General features: G+C 40.9%; 3 protein-coding genes across 6 annotated transcripts; 2 read left to right on the top strand and 1 right to left on the bottom strand.

Annotated features, from left to right (window-relative positions):
• Positions 1–952: 952 nt before the first annotated feature.
• On the top strand, positions 953–6,877 carry LOC306775355 (interferon-induced GTP-binding protein Mx-like). Of its 3 annotated transcripts, none has more exons than XM_079265718.1 (13): positions 953–1,114; positions 1,236–1,401; positions 2,845–2,982; positions 3,112–3,266; positions 3,378–3,516; positions 3,607–3,805; positions 3,901–3,979; positions 4,080–4,202; positions 4,295–4,436; positions 4,676–4,834; positions 4,940–5,016; positions 5,090–5,344; positions 5,757–6,877. In XM_079265718.1, the coding sequence occupies exons 3-13, from the start codon at positions 2,877–2,879 to the stop codon at positions 6,108–6,110; spliced, it is 1,788 nt and encodes a 595-aa protein (XP_079121844.1). In that variant the 5' UTR covers positions 953–1,114; positions 1,236–1,401; positions 2,845–2,876; the 3' UTR covers positions 6,111–6,877. The 3 variants fall into 3 exon arrangements, with proteins under 3 accessions (XP_079121844.1, XP_079121842.1, XP_079121843.1); XM_079265716.1 differs by having other exon boundaries at positions 1,196–1,401; XM_079265717.1 differs by having other exon boundaries at positions 953–1,401.
• A 397-nt stretch (positions 6,878–7,274) lies between these two features.
• On the top strand, positions 7,275–13,013 carry LOC306775356 (interferon-induced GTP-binding protein Mx). Of its 2 annotated transcripts, XM_079265720.1 has the most exons (13): positions 7,275–7,351; positions 7,433–7,638; positions 8,505–8,642; positions 8,774–8,928; positions 9,078–9,216; positions 9,511–9,709; positions 9,830–9,908; positions 9,999–10,121; positions 10,216–10,357; positions 10,431–10,589; positions 10,744–10,820; positions 10,906–11,160; positions 11,270–13,013. In XM_079265720.1, the coding sequence occupies exons 2-13, from the start codon at positions 7,452–7,454 to the stop codon at positions 11,492–11,494; spliced, it is 1,878 nt and encodes a 625-aa protein (XP_079121846.1). In that variant the 5' UTR covers positions 7,275–7,351; positions 7,433–7,451; the 3' UTR covers positions 11,495–13,013. The 2 variants fall into 2 exon arrangements, with proteins under 2 accessions (XP_079121846.1, XP_079121845.1); XM_079265719.1 differs by having other exon boundaries at positions 7,339–7,638.
• Positions 13,014–13,278: 265 nt separating this feature from the next.
• thoc7 (THO complex 7) lies at positions 13,279–15,245 on the bottom strand. Its single transcript, XM_079265485.1, has 8 exons — positions 15,164–15,245; positions 14,799–14,919; positions 14,574–14,701; positions 14,315–14,401; positions 13,959–14,016; positions 13,799–13,865; positions 13,635–13,704; positions 13,279–13,438 (listed from the first exon to the last, which is right to left on the bottom strand). The coding sequence occupies exons 1-8, from the start codon at positions 15,180–15,182 to the stop codon at positions 13,377–13,379; spliced, it is 612 nt and encodes a 203-aa protein (XP_079121611.1). The 5' UTR covers positions 15,183–15,245; the 3' UTR covers positions 13,279–13,376.
• Positions 15,246–15,265: the final 20 nt, after the last annotated feature.

The raw sequence follows: 15,265 nt of genomic DNA, 5'->3' as shown, positions 1-15,265 counted from the left end.
GTGGCACACTCGGAGGTCAGTCGTTTTATTGCTTCGGTGGCTTTTGTTTGGCTGAAAAATCCTATTACTTTAAATCGGGATCCAGTTTGGACACAAACGCCCTGAATCCAACATCATCCACAATACTGAAGGGCTGTGTGTCCGTCACTATCATGGAGACGAGGGCTTCATCCAGCTCTTGTTTTCTGGTGGCTGGTTAAAAGAGAATAAATACAGTGTCTGTTACCTGTCTTTATTTGCACAATAAACAAAAGTGAACAGAGAAAAATTGTGATGGTGCATTTGTAATATTGTAATGACTTACAATGGCTAGGTGAAGCTCCAGTTTCCTCCTTATTCTCATGCAAGGCACGGTAAAGCCTTAGCATGGATGAGGTGTTGTTATTGTACCCCAACTCCTTGGAGCACAATAAACACCTCACCTTTGAATAAAATAAGAAACTGTGAAAAATACAGCTCTTGATAAGCAAACCTAATGTGTCTGAAATAGAGTTAGATTTAGCTTACCTTATTAGGAGTTATCAAATCAAAGTGTTCCCACACAGGGGAAATCCTCCTCTTCCGAGCTGGCTCCATCTTATCACCTATCCTTCTCTCCTCACTCTCCTCACTCTCCAAACTATCTCTCTCTAAACTCTCCAAACTATATAAACGCTATCCAAACTATCTCTCTCTAAACTCTCCAAACTATATAAACGCAATCCAAACTATCCAAACTCACAACTCTCCACCAACAACCCACATTTTGAATGGAGCCTGAGTGGTTTATATTGCTGTCAAACCTCTCGGCAAAATCTGAACCACTTCCCGAAGCAGTCACGTGGTACAGCCGGGCAGCGAGGCTTCGGACGTCATCATTTTTGGCTCCTCCCCTAAATGAAGCAAGCCTCGATACGCGCTTCGAGGAAACGCCCCCTCCATTACTCGACACACGCTTCGAAGCGTCGGCACATCTCGTAACATCACTAGTTAGCGGTTTATACATTTTTTTTAAACACCGTTTCTTTCCAGGATTCAAGCAGTGATCACCCCGGGAACAGAAATGAAAGTCAAGGAAACGAAACCCAGCATAACTTAAGTTTCGTTTTCCTGCTGCATCTCTTAAGCATTCACGGTGGGCGTCTGTCGCACTCAAGTGTTGGCATCCGAGCAGCTCTGCTACTTTATTCCATTTTTAAACACCGTTTCTTTCCAGGATTCAAGCCGTGATCACCATGAACACTCTGAACCAACAGTATGAGGAGAAGGTGCGTCCCTGCATTGACCTCATCGACTCTCTTCGCTCTCTGGGTGTAGAGAAGGACTTGGCGCTGCCTGCTATCGCCGTGATCGGAGACCAAAGCTCGGGGAAGAGCTCCGTGTTGGAGGCGCTGTCAGGGGTGGCTCTGCCGAGAGGAAGTGGTAAGTAAACTCACAGAAAAACTATAATATTATTTGCATTATTCAATATTTTGATTCCAAAATTAACATAACTGAATATATCTGTCTTGCTTCGTTATCACTGATCTAAACGAACTATTTTACAGCTAAATAAAGCATCAACCTTGAGCAGGTGTCTGGTTTTGCCCCTTTGTTTGGGGAGTGATGTAATGACTCAAAATGATTGATGTTCAACCTTAAATCTAGGTTGTGTGTTGCCTTACGATACACAGTGCAATTGGTCAAATAAAATAAAGAAAATAAACTTTAGAAAGGTAAACAGTAAGACCATCAGGATAATATCCTTTAAAAGCTGCAGTCATTGACTTTCGCCGTGAACCACAACAAGCTGAAAAAGCCAGCGGTATATATACGATCCCTGCAGTGGTATGCGACTACTTATTCAACGGCATATACCGTTTCCTGAAGGCAGGAGCTTCTTGAAAGTGGAAGTCTATTGTCAGACAGACACAGCAGTGCCGCCTCCTGATGAATATGCAAAAAATTGGTTTGATTCACGACCAGTTTCTGAGGTTATTGACAAAGTAGCGCAACACAGTGTTTTAATTGCTATTGTGTTGCTATTGTTAGTATATTGAAACAAGGATGGCGTTTGATAGATTGGCTTAAAAATGGTAGGTCAGAAATCTGAATGTCCTTACAAACTGTCTGTTCTATATCTAACCATGTGTTGTCTGATTGGCTGGGGTGGATCCATTTAAGAATGTACTGAAGTTTATTTGCTAGAGAGTAGTGAAAGAAATGTGGAGCTTCAAGTCCTCCTCGTGTTTTTGGTTTTTGTAGAGTGGCCAGTTTAATTCTTGGTGTTTTATTTTTCCAGTAGAATTGAGTAATGATTGAGTCAAGCGACTTGAACCAGGAGTGGGTGGGTTGAGATGGTATCATTGTGTGAATAGGTCATTTATTTTAGGAAGTATTGTCATTTTAACTCTAGCTATTCTGCCCATGAGTGATAATGGTAGTTGCACTCTTGAACAACAGTGGCAAGCCATCGGCCACTTTTCGATCTCGGCACTACTAGAGCCTGTTGTGCTGTATCCGAGTGCCTCCTCGATCGCTGACACAGTGACTCTGTCATTGCATGTCTTTAATATCTTCATGAAACAAATCATACAAATCGGATTAACGTTTTACATTTTCAGTCAGTCTCTTTTCAAAGGCATTCATCGCGTTGCACTTGTTTTAAACACGACTACAGAAATGTCCCTGTTTACATTGGGGTCAAGGACTATGCCAACAAAATGTTGACATTGAAGTTAGCCTTCTCTAGCATATGTGTTATGTCTGGAACATATTTTGAAGATGTAATATTCCCTCTTTTATGAAGACAATATCAGTGTTAAAATTTCACCAAGAACACTGGATTTCATTTTCCCCCTCATCATTCACTCTTCATTAATTCAGGCATTGTGACAAGATGTCCTCTCGAACTGAAGATGAAGAGAAGGAAAGAAGGAGAGAAGTGGTACGGGAAGATAAGCTACAAGGGTTATGAAGAAGAGATAGAAGACCCTGCAGATGTGGATGTCATGATTAGAGAAGGTACAGTATACACAGTTCTTTAATGCTACGATCAAAAGACAAGTATTTGTGGAGCTACTGATTGTTTTTTAGGTTTCAGTGACCAGCACTTCCATCCTGTACTCATCAAATATTGTGTCCTCTCTCCAGCTCAGGAAAAATTGGCCGGGAAAGGGGTGGGGATCAGTGATGACCTCATCAGTCTAGAGATTGCCTCTCCTGATGTTCCAGACCTGACGCTCATTGACCTGCCCGGCATCACCAGGGTGGCTGTAAAGGGACAATCTGAGAACATTGGAGACCAGGTATGCTAATCCAGTGTCCCCAAAACACAGTTTTCATGGGACAATTTATTTGTTAGAAAAGTAATTACAGTAAGATTTATACTTTATAACAACTGCAATTAATACTTTCAGATAAAGAGACTGATCCAGAAGTTTATAACAAAACAAGAGACCATCAGCTTGGTGGTTGTTCCATCCAACGTGGACATAGCAACCACAGAGGCTTTGAAGATGGCACAGGAGGTGGATCCTGATGGAGACAGGACTTTGGGTAAATGTGGCTGATTCTAGAAAAGGACTCCTTGGACAAATTACTTGACTTTTAGATTGTTCACTGTCTGTTTGCCCTTCTCTCTCTCAGGTATCCTGACCAAGCCTGACCTGGTGGACAAAGGCACAGAAGAGTCTGTGGTTAAAATTGTCCATAATGATGTCATCTACCTGAAGAAGGGCTACATGATCGTCAAGTGCAGGGGTCAGAAGGAGATCACAGAGAGGGTGTCTCTTACTGAAGCAACAGAAAGAGAAAAAGCATTCTTCAGCGAGCATCTGTATTTCCAGTGAGTTCATTATTTTTGGGTAATAATGCAATGAATGATTTGCAGTTTGACTGGTTGGGCACTTTCTACTCAGTAATGTTTTATCTTTTCTGTAGGACTCTCTACGATGAAGGCCATGCCACAGTTCCTAAACTGGCAGAAAAACTCACCCTTGAGCTGGTGCAACATATCAAAGTAAACACTTCTCAGTGCTTCACTATAGCGGTTCACTTCAGATTACTTTGCCATTTCAAGTGCACAATGGTGGTAAAGGTTTGACACATGTGATTTGCAGAGATCGCTGCCTCAACTGGAAGAGCAGATAAAGAAGAAACTAACAGAGACTCAGGCAAAGCTGGACAAATGTGGCAGTGGACCCCCAGCTGACGCAGCTGAGAGACTGGGTTTCCTCATTGACGTGAGTTTACTAGCTGTCACTTACAAAACACTGCACCTCCTCGTTTTGATTTAATTCTCATTCTTCTTTTATCTGAACCTGTTTCATTGTAGAGAGTGGCAGCGTTTACACAGGATGCTATCCGCCTCACCACAGGGGAGGATATCAAATGTGGAGGCAAGCTGAATATCTTTGCCATACTCAGAGAACAGTTTGCGGATTGGAAAGATACCATAGAGGACTCTGGCATAATATGTAAGTACATCAACAACCTGGTCATTATGTAATGTCTTTGCTGTGGTTTCCATACTACAAAATTGTAACCTAAAATGTAAACTATTGAGTAAGATATTTAAATACTGTTTATTTTTATGCCATTTTCCTCCTCAGTGTGAAAACACTGCTCCAGACTGCTGTAGCTATAGATCACTGCTAACCGAGTGTTATTCTTGTTTGTGTTCACTTTTTCTTTCACAAATTCAAACCCATTGCAGTCAACCAGAATATTGAGAGAGAGGTGACTCAGTATGAACGAAAGTACCGTGGAAGAGAACTGCCGGGGTTCATAAACTACAAGACCTTTGAGGACATGGTCAAGGAGCAGATCAAAGAGCTGGAAGGGCCTGCTCTCCTGAAACTCAAGGACGTGGCAGGCATGTCATATTATGATGCTACAATGATTGCAAGTCAGCTGAATATGTAACACCTTGAAGTTATTAGTAGATCTTGTATTGTTTGATATGTGTTTTCTTTTTTAGACATTGTGACGAAAGAGCTGGTTAAGTTGGCACAGAGCAGCCTTGTTGGATTTCCTAACCTCATCAGAACAGCACAGGTATAGTTTTCATTGCCCATATGTAGAACTGAACATTGTTGAATATTTACTGATCATTGTGTATGTCCTGTAGATGAAGATTGAAGCCATCAGAAAGGAGAAGGAGACGGCAGCAGAGTCCATGCTGAGGACTCAGTTTAAAATGGAAATGATTGTTTACACTCAGGACAGCACATACAGCAAGAAGTTAGGGAAGCGGAAGATAGAAGAGGTTTGGGTGGCTGCCGCCTTTTCTCCACCAGTAAAGACAAGCACCAGCATCCCCCTGAAGAGTGACAGTGGGGCCACCCTGAGAGAGATGATTAAACACCTGAAGTCCTATTACAAAGTAAGTGTAATCTACATGCTGTATATTTTATTTCTGTGCCTCACAGCATTTAATACATCACACATTTTATTTACCGTAAAAAGGTCGTAAATAAAACGCTTCTTTTAATCTGCACCTCCTCCCATTGCATTCTTGTTTAGAATGTGGCATTTAAATATATTTTATTACCAGACTAAGTTAGGTACATGGTTAAAATATGATTTTGTTGGCAGCTAAATGTAGTAATATACTGTATTGATGGGGGCTATGAATGTCAGTATAAAACAATTTTATATAGATGCAGCAGAGTAGATCATTTCTAACAACATCCAGTACAAACCATGTACACTAACGGTAAAAACCAAATACCAATAATTTTCTTATATTGACAGATACAGCGTGACACCCCAACTTTCTCCTTTCTCAACCACAGATTGCTGGTCAGCGTCTGGCTGACCAGATTCCGCTGGTAATCCGCTACCAGGTGTTGCAGGAGTCTGCCGTCCAGCTGCAGAGGGAGATGCTGCAGATGTTTCAAGACAAGGCGAAAACAGAGTCGCTCCTTGAAGAGGACCCTGGCATAGGAAACGAGAGAACCCACCTTCAGAATCGCCTTAAGCGGTTGTCATTGGCACGCATTCTGTTGACTGACTTCAGTATGAACACATACAACTTCAACCAACGGCATCGGTTTGGTCTCAACAATGGAAAGGACACAACCACCCCTGTGGGTGCGACCGCTGTAAAAAGCAAACAAACAAAAAAACATAGGACTGATAACTTCTGACCGCCAAATGGTTTATTACCATACTAGCTTAGATCTGTATTAACATTTAAATAAAGTATACACAGTAACAGATCAAAGACTAAAATAACGTACAAATTTGGAAATTACTTTCTAATAGAAAGGAGAAAAAACACACGCAAAATATTTCTGTTTTTTTTGCATCCAACATCAACATTCAGTAGGTTTAACCCGATTCAGTACATGACCTTATTTCCTTTTCTGTTCTGTAGTTTTCCTTATTTTCTTTGGCAGCAAGAGGGCAGTAAAGCCTTAGTGAAGGCCTGCACATACCTGGTAGAGTTCTCGAGGTGGTTTAGGCCTGACAGCATGATTTAGTTTTTCAGCTTGGCACATACCTTCATGGTTGTGGAGTGGGTTTATTATTTGTTACATTGGGGTTTGAGTTTAAAATGAATATGTACAAGTTATATATTTGATACAATCAGAATATGTGAAAATGTCTTTGTAACAGAAAATCCTCTTAAAACCAGAAGTTAACATCAAAACATAGTTAAAGCCCATAAACCACATAAGTCATCATAACAAGAATGCATCAGAAACATTGCACCAACATGGTGATGGTAGTGAGAAGCAGACTTGGACTATTTGACAGTCATTCAGGAGTTTTGACAGTTTCTTAATGTATATGCATCATTGCATATTCAACATACATTTAAACAGACGTTGCAAATACTATTTTAACACGCAGTGTTTCAGAAGAGCCCCATTGTCTTGATGAAGAAATGCACTAAATAATGTCATAGTACTTCCCTATTTACTGTTATCTTGCAAAAGAATAATAAAGAAATAAATCCTATTTCCTATTGTCATCAATTCGTTTACCAGTGTATTACAGTAGGCATGAATTAAAATGAACATTGTGATTTTCATCATGTTTCATATGTTTTTATTACAGCATTAAATGGAAGAATTCAACATCGTTTTGAGTTCCTCCAAGGACACAGAACAGGTGTTACCAGCAGGACTTTGATGAACAGTAAACTAGCATCATAGTGTACTTTGTAAATCCCCTCGTGTCCGAGAATGTGATACATTCTATGAACATACTGCATCAGAGCTTAATATACACAGGTGGTGAGAGCACTTGTCACCCTATGTTGTATGAATATGTTCCTTGGTACATGTCTCCACGTGCCCCGGGAACAGAAATGAAAGTCAAGGAAACGAAACCCAGCATAACTTAAGTTTCGTTTTCCTGCTGCATCTCTTAAGCATTCACGGTGGGCGTCTCTCGCACTCAAGTTTCGGCATCCGAGCAGCTCTGCCACTTTATTCCATTTTTAAACACCGTTTCTTTCCAGGATTCAAGCCGTGATCACCATGAACACTCTGAACCAACAGTATGAGGAGAAGGTGCGTCCCTGCATTGACCTCATCGACTCTCTTCGCTCTCTGGGTGTAGAGAAGGACTTGGCGCTGCCTGCTATCGCCGTGATCGGAGACCAAAGCTCGGGGAAGAGCTCCGTGTTGGAGGCGCTGTCAGGGGTGGCTCTGCCGAGAGGAAGTGGTAAGTAAACTCACGGAAAAACAATAATATTATTTGCATTATTTAACATTTTGATTCCAAAATGAACAGAACTGAATATATAGGTCTGTCTCGCTTCGTCATCATAAACGAACCCCTTTTCAGCTGAATAAAGCATCAACCTTGAGCGGTTGTCTGGTTTTGCCCCTTTGTTTGGGGAGTGATGTAATGATGCAAAATGATGGATGTTCAACCTTAAATCGACATGAACCACAACAAGCCGGAAAAGCTGGAAAGATAATTTCTGTTTTTATGGTGTCATTGTTTTCGTATGTCTCCGTTGGCACCTTTGATATGTAAATCTCAAAACCTGCATGTCTGGTACAGCAGGTATGAAGGTATGAAGGCATGAAGGCATCATGGTAACACTACAGCAAACAAATGCATGGCAGCAAGAACACCACAAAACAAATTGATCTTTACAAAGAGATCTGTGTTATTTACATCAGAAATGAAAGAGAGCAGGGTTTGGCCAGGGCTGACCTTAGACCACATCCCTGGTTTGAGTCCAGCTGGGACACCTCTCTCTCCCTTGTTTCCTGAAGGGAGTGTTCAGTTCAGGGCTCAGTATGCTTGACAAGAACCAACTTTTAGGAAATGTCCCCCAACCACATCATTCGGAATTGCCACATTTACAGGCGGAATGAAAATCCCTTTGTCATAGCCCCTCCTAGCTGCTGTAATTTGACTCTGTAATTTGCATGTCTTTAAATTATATATTAAACAAATTACTCAAATTGAAGATGCAATATTCCCTCTTTTATAACGACAATATCCGTGTTATAATTTCACCAAGAACACTGGATTTCATTTTTCCCCTCATCATCATTCACTCTTCATTAATTCAGGCATTGTGACAAGATGTCCTCTCGAACTGAAGATGAAGAGAAGGAAAGAAGGAGAGCAGTGGTACGGGAAGATAAGCTACCAGGGTTATGAAGAAGAGATAGAAGACCCTGCAGATGTGGAGAAAATGATTAGAGAAGGTACAGTATACACAGTTCTTTAATGCTACGATCAAAAGACAAGTATTTGTGGAGCTACTGATTGTTTTTTAGGTTTCAGTGATCAGCACTTCCATCCTGTACTCATCAAATATTGTGTCCTCTCTCTCCAGCTCAGGAAAAATTGGCCGGGATCGGGGTGGGGATCAGTGATGACCTCATCAGTCTAGAGATTGCCTCTCCTGATGTTCCAGACCTGACGCTCATTGACCTGCCCGGCATCACCAGGGTGGCTGTAAAGGGACAACCTGAGAACATTGGAGACCAGGTATGCTAATCCAGTGTCCCCAAAACACAGTTTTCATGGGGACAATTTATTTGGTAGAAAGTTTAAAAGTAATGATCGTGAGATCTGTAGTCGTGATTTGGTAATTATATGATCTATAACTTTATAACCACTGGAATTAATACTTTCAGATAAAGAGACTGATCCAGAAGTTCATAACAAAACAAGAGACCATCAGCTTGGTGGTTGTTCCATCCAACGTGGACATAGCAACCACAGAGGCTTTGAAGATGGCACAGGAAGTGGATCCTGATGGAGACAGGACTTTGGGTACATGTGGCTGATTCTAGAAAAGATACTTTTTCTTGAGATAGTTCACTGTCTGTTTGCTGTAGCGTTGCTGCTGATTGTCAGATCTAATGAATACAAATTAATTATTATCAAGACATGTAACGATTATTAATATTTAAATTATGATTTATAAACCCATAAATTATCATAAAAGAATGTTGGCACTCAGCTTTTGACGAAAGACACCATTAGTTTAGAAACAGAATTTAACATCAGATTCAATTTAGGATGCAACCCAATCTCTCTCTCTCTCTCTCTCTCTCTCTCTCTCAGGTATCCTGACCAAGCCTGACCTGGTGGACAAAGGCACAGAAGAGTCGGTGGTTGAAATTGTCCGTAATGAGGTCATCCACCTGAAGAAGGGCTACATGATCGTCAAGTGCAGGGGTCAGAAGGAGATCACAGAGAGGGTGTCTCTTACTGAAGCAATAGAAAGAGAAAAAGCATTCTTCAGCGACCATGTGCATTTCAAGTAAGTTCGTTATTTTTGCGTGATCGTAACACGTTTTTTCATGCTGCATTATTGGTGCTGTGATTTGCATTATACATATAATATAAAATGCTCAATAGCTTTTTCTTCTTCTTGCTGAAGCACTCTCTACAATGACGGCCAAGCTTGTATTCCTAAACTGGCTGAGAAACTCACACTTGAGCTGGTGCATCACATTGAGGTAAATACTTAGGCCGATAAATTAACAGTCTGTTAAACGTTAACTTGGTGACTTTAGTTGTTAAAGTTTTGAGTCCCGTTTGATTTGCAGAGATCTCTGCCTCGACTGGAAGAGCAGATAGAGGAGAAACTTGCACAGACTCAAGCAGAGCTGGAGAGATATGGCAGTGGACCCCCAGCTGACGCAGCTGAACGACTCGTCTTCCTCATTGATGTGAGCTCCCTCACTCTTCATAACGTTCACCTGGCTACGAAGGCAAATGCTCACCAGCATGTATGAATTTGTCTTTGTCATGTGTGTGCTGCAGAAAGTGACAGCATTCACACAGGATGCCATCAATCTGACTACAGGAGAGGAGCTCAAGTGTGGAGACGAGCTCAATGTCTTTTCTACACTCAGAAGAGAGTTTGGGAAGTGGAATGCCCACCTGGACCAATCAGGCGATAAGTGTATGTATCAGTTTGATCTGGTCTACAGCTGTTCACCAGCAGGTCTCTGAAATATTTTTTTTTTGTGTTGCAGTTAACAAGAGGATTGAGAAAGAGGTGGAGAGATATGAAGAGAGGTACCGTGGAAGGGAACTGCCAGGCTTCATCAACTACAAGACCTTTGAGGTTATGGTCAAGCAGCAGGTCAAACTGCTGGAAGAACCGGCTGTCAAGAAACTGAAGGATATAGCAGGTGAGGATAGGAGTATGATTGAATATATGACAGGTTTATCCAGTATTATGTTTTTCTTTAATATTCAGGTTTTCTCTTGACACTGTACAGCCACCAGTGAAGTGCTCGGTGGAGATCAAGCTGCTTTATCTTCTTGTATCTCCATTTCTTCCAGACGCTGTTAAGAAGGTGTTCATTCAGCTGGCCCAGAGTAGCTTCATTGGATTTCCTAACCTCATTAAAACAGCCAAGGTATCCATCTTCTATGAGTGGCTCGAAATTTTATTTGCATAATTTTTCTGCCGGTGTTCAGACTGACCAGAATCTTATTTCCTAGACAAAGATCGAAGCCATCAAGCAAGACAAAGAGTCCACAGCTGAATCCATGCTGAGAACCCAGTTCAAGATGGAGCTGCTCGTTTACTCTCAGGACAGGACCTACAGCAACAGTTTGAGTGACAGGAAGAAGGAAGAGGATGAAGAGTTAGACGCACCGAAAAGCTCCAAATTTCCAGAAAGGAGTATTGTGTACTGCATGGATAATCATGCAACAATTCAGGAGCTGATGTTGCACCTTCAATCATATTACAAAGTATGTTTCAATCTAGACCAATGATTCTTGAACAAAAACAATGACAGAAATGTTCAGACCCTTGTTCTTCTGTCGTCTGTCAAAGTTTCTCTTCTTTTTACTCTTTCAGATTGCCAGCCAGCGTCTGGCTGACCAGATCCCGCTGGTGATCCGCTACCAGATGTTGCAGGAGTCTGCTGTCCAGCTGCAGAGGGAGATGCTGCAGATGCTTCAGGACAAGGAGAACTTTGAGTTCTTGCTGAAGGAGGATTGTGACATTGGCACCAAGAGGGCTGGTTTGCAGAGTCGCCTTAAACGCCTCATGAAGGCCCGCACATTCCTGGGGGAGTTCTAGCAGAGATCAGGCATATAGGCGCAGTTTGAACTGTGACGTTGGGGGTTCACAAAATTAGAGTTTATTTGTGTACTTCCGGTTCTCTCGCGTCAAAGTCTATGGGTGTTTTAAATGGGTTTTTAGGTGCCTAAAATAAGGTCTGTGGCTAACACAAGCTTATGAGATTTGAATTTGTTCTACAATATAAAATAGGCCAGTAGTATCATAAACTTGTGTTCCTGCAATAATCCAAAATCAAATGGAAAAATCCCATCTGCTTTTTTTTTAGAGGGAACCAGTGCGATGCTAACTTCCAGGGTTGGCCTACTAAAATATGTCATCCCTGCAGCACTTTATTGCTTCCAGGCGATTTGCAGATTCTTTCTCTTGTGTGAACCCTCCTCTCTAAATTTGGCTGTCATGGGTGTGCATGCAAGAGTGCCCATGCAGGCTACCATAGACCATAACCAATGCTTAATGAAAATATTCAGTCACAGTTAGTTAAACCTTTGTATTTTTTTTTATAGAGCAAGGCATTACAATAAATGATTAGTTCTGTGTTATGTTATATGAAAAGAGATCGATAATATTGAAATCTCTACATGTATAATGTAATGGGTTCATTGAGCTCCTGAACCAACACAAACTGCGCCTGCAGGGTCAAAGCCTGACAGCATGAGTCTGCTGTACCTCTTGTATTTGTCAAATACAGTACAAATGTAGTTTAAGTATTGCTACGCTTCCAGGGTTGGCCTACTAAAATATGTCATCCCTGCAGCACTTTATTGCTTCCAGGCGATTCTTCCTCTTGTGTGAACCCTCCGCTCCATGGGTGTGCATGCAAGAGTGCCCATGCAGGCTACCATACCATAGACCATAACCAATGCTTAATGACAATAATCAGTCACACAATTAGTTAACCCTTTGTAATGTTTTATTAAATCTCTACATGTATAATGTAATGGGTTCAATGATCTCCTGAGCCAACACAAACTGCGCCTGCAGGGTCAAAGCCTGACAGCATGAGTCTGCTGTACCTCTTGTATTTGTCAAATACAGTACAAATGTAGTTTAAGTATTGCTACGCTGTTATTTTTTATTCTGTCCAGTGTAGAATGGACACATTTGCTTTCGATGTTACAGCTATGTCAGAACAGTGAAAGTGGGGAGTTGTTTTAAATGTACTGTAATATGTACTTCTGCTGTCATTCCAAGAGAAAGAAAAATCAAATGCCTATTATTTTATACGGGGAAAAGGGATCATAGGAGCACATCGTTTTAGTAACATACCGTGTTTCTAAGATATACCCAGTTCAATTACTGAGTTGCCCGAGTTCAGATGCTTTGTAGTGCTTTCCCATTAATGGCTGGACCACTTTGATTAAACAGATAGTTTGTTTCTTCAAGTGCATCTTTTTCATGCTGTGCAAATATATTTGTTTCAATAAAGAAACAATTTTGCCTGGTACTGACTTTTGGTTCTTGATGGATGTGGTAAACTCTGTTGATCTATTGTTAAATAATTCTAGAAATGTATAACAGATATGCTAACCAAGTCATCAAGCATATGCAATTAACTGTCTGCCTCAGTGATGTAAATATAATATATTAAATATATTCCTGATGGACAGGTGGCACCTTGCGTGGTAGCCCCTGCCATCAGAGTATGAATGGGTGAATGTCATGAAGTGTTACAGCGCTTTGAGTGGTCGGAAGACTAGAAAAGCACTATTCAACTACAAGTCCATTTAGGGACAGACATATCTCTGAAAGGCCACCATTTTGTTAAATACTTGAACAAGACATGTGGACAAGTCTACTTTATTCAAAAATACATACAAAAAGGATTCAAAGACTGAAACAAAAATGTTTCAAAGTGGTTCACTCAGTCAGGACAACAAGTTCATTCACCATTCTGTGCTGGGCTCTCGTGACTGTTCTCGTCATTGTCCGATTTATCATCATCTAGGAAAAAAAATATATATATAAATACGTATCTCTACTTTTACTAAACTGGACAGAAGAGGAAACGGATCAACATTCTGTTTTTCTTTAACAATGGAGAGATCAACAGCTATTGAGAATATAGAAAATGACACAGGGGCATTGAAAAACACAAACAATTGCAAGTACGGCGCCCACCATGTCCATGTTTACTCACTCTCAAGTGTCTGCTGTAGTTCCTGTATGGTACTGAGTAGCACATGGAACTGCTTCTTCCTTAACTCCAGCTGTGTGGGACCAAAGGGAGAGAAAAATTCAAATATTATAAATGATTGAAGCTATTAGAGGTTAGAATAGAAGAGCTGATGTAATTGGCCGTACCTTTGCATCTACGTTCTCTTTGATGCGAGACAATTGCTGGAGTTCTTTGTCAAGCGCCTCCAACTGCCTGTAAGTGATTAAACCAACATTAAGCACATCATCTACCACAGAAAGCAAAATAACTCAATATAAGAATGAAACGAATGAGAGGTTGCCTCACTTTAGTGTTTCATGTCGGTCTGGGTGTTGCTGGATAACCTTAGCTAAAGCATCGTACTCTGGAACGAAAAAGAAAAGGAAAAAAATGTGACTGTGAGAGAAGCAGAAATACAAACTAGCTCAATTAACCGTAAATATTTACATATTCTATATTATTTTGACAGCCTGTATTGCCACAATTCATTTTTTTGCTGATTGATTGACTAATCGATTGATCTCCCAACCGTTTCAGCACTATGTTAAACTGTTAAATGTATTGGTTTCACTTCAACACTGAATTTGGTCTTTCTCAGTCGCTATACAACAACACAAGTCGTACATCTCTCCTGTATTTTGGAGCCCTGAAAACATTCTTACCTTGGCGATTTTTACGTATTCTCTTTGCCCTCTGGATTTCTTTTTTGCATTCTGCTATCTTGTCGTGTGCAGACGTGATGTTTTGTTCTACAATGTAGACATGGTGGTGATAAGGTTATCATAACACATTTGTAACACACAAAAAAACAGACATTGTTTTGTGGTGACTGGAGGCCCATTTCTGCTAGATATCTCAAAGATATAATTTATGAAATACAGGAACATGAGTATGGTATACAAAATAATATGCATTTTCTACCTATATTAGTGTAGATTTTCTCATAATTCTCCATTTCGCGAAGATTCATGTCATACACCATCAATGTCTTCCCCATGGAGAATTCACACTGGGCTAGTATGCCCATCATCCTCTGATACTGCGTGAACCTGAACATAATTACAAAACGGTTTATGACTCAAAGCAAAGTGCTTCAACAGACTTTTATTTAAATGATTGGTGACAAAGTCCAAGGAGCTCACTTACTCTTCCTCCGGGGTCCCAGGCGAGTTGCACCATTTGGTGAAACCCTTTAGCAACACGTTGATTCGGCGGTCATCTCCAGCTCCGTCCCCGTCGATGAGAAGACGTTTCCGAATAACTTCATCTGGAATATGTTCGAAAAGCAGGAATCAAACAACCTTTCGGATACATACGGAAAATTCAAACGCTGCTGAGCTAACCGTTAGCTAACATGGCTGCTGAATATTTAACGTTAGTCGTTTTAAAAGCAAGCTGTCTCGACATGTTTAATCGGTTTGTTTGAGTACATATGAGTACTTTATAAGCGTCGGTACACACCCGTGGCTTTGACCTGGGAGCTGAAATTGAGTTATTAAAGCTTTACTTACCATCTGTAACAGCTCCCATGTCTGGAGCGAGATAAACTTTATTGAACAACAGGAAGTGAACAAAGAAGCTCGCCCCGTCTCCGAGAACAGACGGCAGTGATT

The sequence above is a fragment of the Melanostigma gelatinosum genome (assembly GCF_949748355.1).
Source record: "Melanostigma gelatinosum genome assembly, chromosome: 3".
Classification (NCBI taxonomy): Eukaryota; Metazoa; Chordata; class Actinopteri; order Perciformes; family Zoarcidae; genus Melanostigma; species Melanostigma gelatinosum.
This window is presented reverse-complemented; position numbering and strand designations above follow the sequence as displayed.

Coding starts and splice junctions, on each gene's coding strand:
- LOC306775355 (XM_079265716.1), top strand. CDS start 1,215: ATGAACACTCTGAACCAACAGTATGAGGAGAAGGTGCGTCCCTGCATT. Junction 4,437..4,675: donor AGAGGACTCTGGCATAATAT/GTAAGTACATCA, acceptor AACCCATTGCAG/TCAACCAGAATATTGAGAGA. Junction 4,835..4,939: donor GAAACTCAAGGACGTGGCAG/GCATGTCATATT, acceptor TTTCTTTTTTAG/ACATTGTGACGAAAGAGCTG.
- LOC306775356 (XM_079265720.1), top strand. CDS start 7,452: ATGAACACTCTGAACCAACAGTATGAGGAGAAGGTGCGTCCCTGCATT. Junction 9,217..9,510: donor TGATGGAGACAGGACTTTGG/GTACATGTGGCT, acceptor TCTCTCTCTCAG/GTATCCTGACCAAGCCTGAC. Junction 10,821..10,905: donor ACCTCATTAAAACAGCCAAG/GTATCCATCTTC, acceptor CTTATTTCCTAG/ACAAAGATCGAAGCCATCAA.
- thoc7 (XM_079265485.1), bottom strand. Junction 13,866..13,958: donor GACCGACATGAAACACTAAA/GTGAGGCAACCT, acceptor AATCACTTACAG/GCAGTTGGAGGCGCTTGACA. Junction 13,439..13,634: donor ACTACAGCAGACACTTGAGA/GTGAGTAAACAT, acceptor TTTTTTTCCTAG/ATGATGATAAATCGGACAAT.